This window comes from Piliocolobus tephrosceles, unplaced genomic scaffold (assembly GCF_002776525.5).
Source record: "Piliocolobus tephrosceles isolate RC106 unplaced genomic scaffold, ASM277652v3 unscaffolded_23684, whole genome shotgun sequence".
NCBI classification, from domain to species: Eukaryota; Metazoa; Chordata; class Mammalia; order Primates; family Cercopithecidae; genus Piliocolobus; species Piliocolobus tephrosceles.
In genome coordinates this window covers 848-4,745 of record NW_022306181.1, presented here as the reverse complement: position 1 = coordinate 4,745, position 3,898 = coordinate 848, and the positions used below count along the sequence as shown (strand labels likewise).

Genomic DNA, 3,898 nt, shown 5'->3' with positions numbered 1-3,898 from the left:
AAACCCTTCCTGGGCCTTCCTGTTGCTCCCTGGGATAAACACTGGACTTGCAAGGCTCAACGTGTGCTGCCCTTTTGCGCTTCCAACCTCATCTCATGCCTGTCTCCCGCCTCCCCTGCTCTGGACTCCTGCCACAGTGTTTCCTGTGTTTCAGGCCCGCCGTGGCTCTTACCCTGTTCTCCACTGGTTGGTTGCCCAGCTGGTGTGCTTTCAACCTTCAGATCTCAGCCTCAGGGACACCTCCTCCAGGATGCCTGTCTGGACTCTCCCGTACAGCACCGTCCAAGGCTGGGCCAGATCCCTGTGTTTCTAAGAGTCAACTCAGTTTGCAAGCGCATATTCATCACAGTAACAGCGCAAGCAGTGGCTGGTTTTGCTTTTTTGTTGTTGTTGAGATGGAGTCTCGCTCTGTTGCCCAGGCTGGAGTGCAGTGGCGTGATCTCAGCACACTGCAACCTCCGCCTCCCAGGCTCAAGCAATTCTCCTGCCTCAGCCTCCTGAGTAGCTGAGATTACAGGTGCCTGCCACCACACCCAGCTAATTTTCGTATTTTTAGTAGAAACAGGGTTTCACCATGTTGGCCAGGCTAGTCTCGAACTCCTGACCCCAGGTGATCCGCCCACCTTGACCTCCCAAAGTGCTGGGATTACAGGCGTGAGCCACTGCACCCAGCCTTGCTCACTGTTTTATCCTCAGTCCACCACATGATTCCAGGAGCCTCTTCAGTCTCTGAATTGTGGTCAACAATTAATGACACCTTTTATGTGCCAGTCCCCGGGCTGGGGGCCCCAAGTAGAGTGAGCCATTTCCCTGCCCTAGACAGTTAAGTTAGGCTTCCAGGGGGTAGAGGAGGGGAGGGCTCTGCCTAAGCTGTGCCCTCACCAGCATCTTGGGCTTCCTGTGCCCTAGCTTTGACAGTGAGAAGGCTGGGGACCGGGAGGTGCAGAGGACAATGCTGGAGCTTCTGAACCAGCTGGATGGCTTCCAGCCCAACACCCAAGTTAAGGTAAGTATTAGCACTCCCAGGCGAAGAAGATGAGGCTCAGAGGTCAGGAGCCGTCAGGCCCTCAGCTAGCGAGTGGTGGAGCTGGAATGAGAATTGGGATCTGTCTTTAACATCCCATGTGTCTCACTTGCACTCTGGGGGCTGCTGCCTCTCTGCCTTTTTTGACCGTGTCTGCCTATCTGTGAGCACTTTGCTCCTTTGTTCAAGTTATGGCTTCTCTTCCTCAGGTAATTGCAGCCACAAACAGGGTGGACATTCTGGACCCCGCCCTGCTCCGCTCGGGGCGCCTGGACCGCAAGATCGAGTTCCCAATGCCCAACGAGGAGGCCCGAGCCAGAATCATGCAGATCCACTCCCGAAAGATGAACGTCAGGTGAGCAGGGGTACAGGCAGGGCACGGAGACCGGAGAGGCAGGAGGAGGACGCCTCTGCCGCGCTTCTCTCTCCTGAGCTTCCCCAGCCTCCACGACCACCGCCTGCCCGGCCCCAGGCACACAGCACCGTGCCACACCCCAGCCTCCGTTTCTCTCCAGTTGCCTGATGTAGCATCTTGCCAGGGCCCAGGTCATAATTCTGGGTGCTCTGCTCCTTAGACTTCACCCCTCCTCTGAAGGCACAGAGGCTGGAGGCACTCATTTTCCCTGCCTCACACCTCAGCCCATGAGCACAGGCCAGGCATGGCCGGGGCCAGATGGACTTGAGTTCAGATATGTACGACTCTCAGCAGGCGGCATGCCCTCTCAGCCTCACTTCTTATTTGGGACTTGGGGATGATAGCACCGATTTCACAGGGTTGTGGCAAGGATTAGATGTGACAGTGTCAAGCACAGTGCTGGCACAGGATGAGGACAGCAGGGCCTGCTGAGCTGGGGGACCATCTTTTGTCCCCACATCCCCCTGCTCCCCTGCCTCATGCCAAGTCAGTCCCTGGAGTCTCAAATGCAGATTTCTAGAAGGCCAGAGCTCAAAAGACCCTAGAAATAACCTGGTATAACCTGCATTAACTTCCTCCCTTTGTCCCCCACATCTTGTACTGAGAAGAAAACAAGGTGCATTGATTGGGTAAGGAACTTGCCTCTGATCTCAGGGCGACTTGACTTTGTTGCTTGACAGGGCCAGGGGAGGACATTTGGCCCCTCTGCCCATCCGCATGAGCCACTGAGCCTGTGGTATCTGTCCTCTCCCCAGTCCTGACGTGAACTATGAGGAGCTGGCCCGCTGCACAGATGACTTCAACGGGGCCCAGTGCAAGGCTGTGTGTGTGGAAGCGGTGAGTGGTCAGGCGGGGTGGGTGCGTCGCTTTGTGCCTTCTTGCCCCCTTCTTGGACAGGATGGGGGCATTTGACTGGTGGAGACAGCTGGGGGAAGAGGCCTGAGCCTCAGGGAGCTAGGGAAGGCATTCAGGCGTTCAGACCTAGACTCTGTGTGTCCTGGCTGTAGGGCATGATTGCACTGCGCAGGGGTGCCACGGAGCTCACCCACGAGGACTACATGGAAGGCATCCTGGAGGTGCAGGCCAAGAAGAAAGCCAACCTGCAGTACTACGCCTAGGGCGCGCCGGCTGGCCCCGGTCTCACGGCTGAAGTGCGCAATAAAAGATGGTTTAGGGTCCCTGCCACTGCTTGTCTGCTTTCCCTGGGCTCTGGCTGGAGGAGTGGGGGCATGTGCAGGAGGCCCCTTCCTCAGGTGCTGCAGCCTGGAAACCCTGAGACAGCCGTGGGCCCCACACCACTGGTCAGGGTGAGGCTTTCTGGTGCCACACATGGTGCTGCAGCTGCTGCCTGGGCCTTCGTGCCCCTGCGAGCCCTCTCTCCCTGAGCACCGCTCTGCTCTGAGCTTTCAGAGGCTCATGGGCCTGCAGTTCCTGCACAGAGGACCTAGATAGAAGCCACGCTTTCCCTTTTGGCATTTTGGTGTCTGGCACTAGTCCTGGCCTCCTGGTAAAGCCAGGCTTGGGTTTAGGCTTTCAGCCTCCTCCCTCGTTTCCTGGCCCTGTGTCTCCAGACGCTCCCTTAGCTCTTTCTGTCCCTGTCTTTTGGCCAAAAACTGAGCCTGAACAGGATCCACTGGGAGCCCCTCTAGGACTCATCTGTCACGCTGTGCTCCCCTCCCCCAGTTCGGCTGTCTCTTCACTCCAGCCGGCCCCTTGCCTTCCCTGGGTGCCCCTGCTTGGCTTCCCACTGACTCCTCAGCCCCCGCCTCAGGAGTCCAGCAGCACAGCCCCTGACGTGCTTCTAGTTCTGTCCCCTGCCCTGGACTCAGTCACCCCAGTCCTGCATTCCTGTTCCTTCTTCTAACCAGACGGCATTTGCTCCTGACCATGACACCCAAGTTCCCCCACAGGGACCACACCCACTGTGCTTTGGTTTCCTCATCTCCAAAATGGGGCCCCCGGCCTCTTCCAGTGGGCCGTGATGCTCGCACGCACTGTCTGCCATCCAGCAGGGCTTGGCACCCTGGCTGGCAGCCCTGAGTACCCGCATAGGTGAGGGGGGCAGCTGGCCAGGACGGCTGTGGTTCATTCCTTGGATCTGAGGCCAGGAGTCCCTGGATCCTTGAGACAGTTATCTTACAGGATGTGTCGCAGCTAGGCGAAGCAAATACTATGTCATTTAAAAACGTTTTGCTGTTAGAAACATTGAGAGCCAAACACTCCCAGCTAAGGACGTCACTGGGGTTTCATATCCACCTCTCCCATGCTCCATGACACCGCCCAGACTGCAGATCCCAGCCAGTGGACTATTGACAGCAGTCCTGGCTGGCCTGGGAGGGAGGAGGTGGACTGGGCACCCCCACCCATTCTCTTGACAGGACTGTGGAAGCGGCGCCCTGTGCCTGGTGTTCTTATACTCCACACCTTCAGAAGAGAGGGTGTGTGGTTTTGAATAAGGG

The 3,898-nt window shown here is 57.5% G+C and overlaps 1 protein-coding gene across 1 annotated transcript; it reads left to right on the top strand.

The window, feature by feature from the left end:
• Nucleotides 1–684: 684 nt before the first annotated feature.
• Nucleotides 685–2,624, top strand: LOC111534623 (26S proteasome regulatory subunit 6A-like). Its single transcript, XM_023201188.2, has 4 exons — nucleotides 685–1,006; nucleotides 1,234–1,379; nucleotides 2,195–2,276; nucleotides 2,447–2,624. The coding sequence occupies exons 1-4, from the start codon at nucleotides 953–955 to the stop codon at nucleotides 2,555–2,557; spliced, it is 393 nt and encodes a 130-aa protein (XP_023056956.2). The 5' UTR covers nucleotides 685–952; the 3' UTR covers nucleotides 2,558–2,624.
• Nucleotides 2,625–3,898: the final 1,274 nt, after the last annotated feature.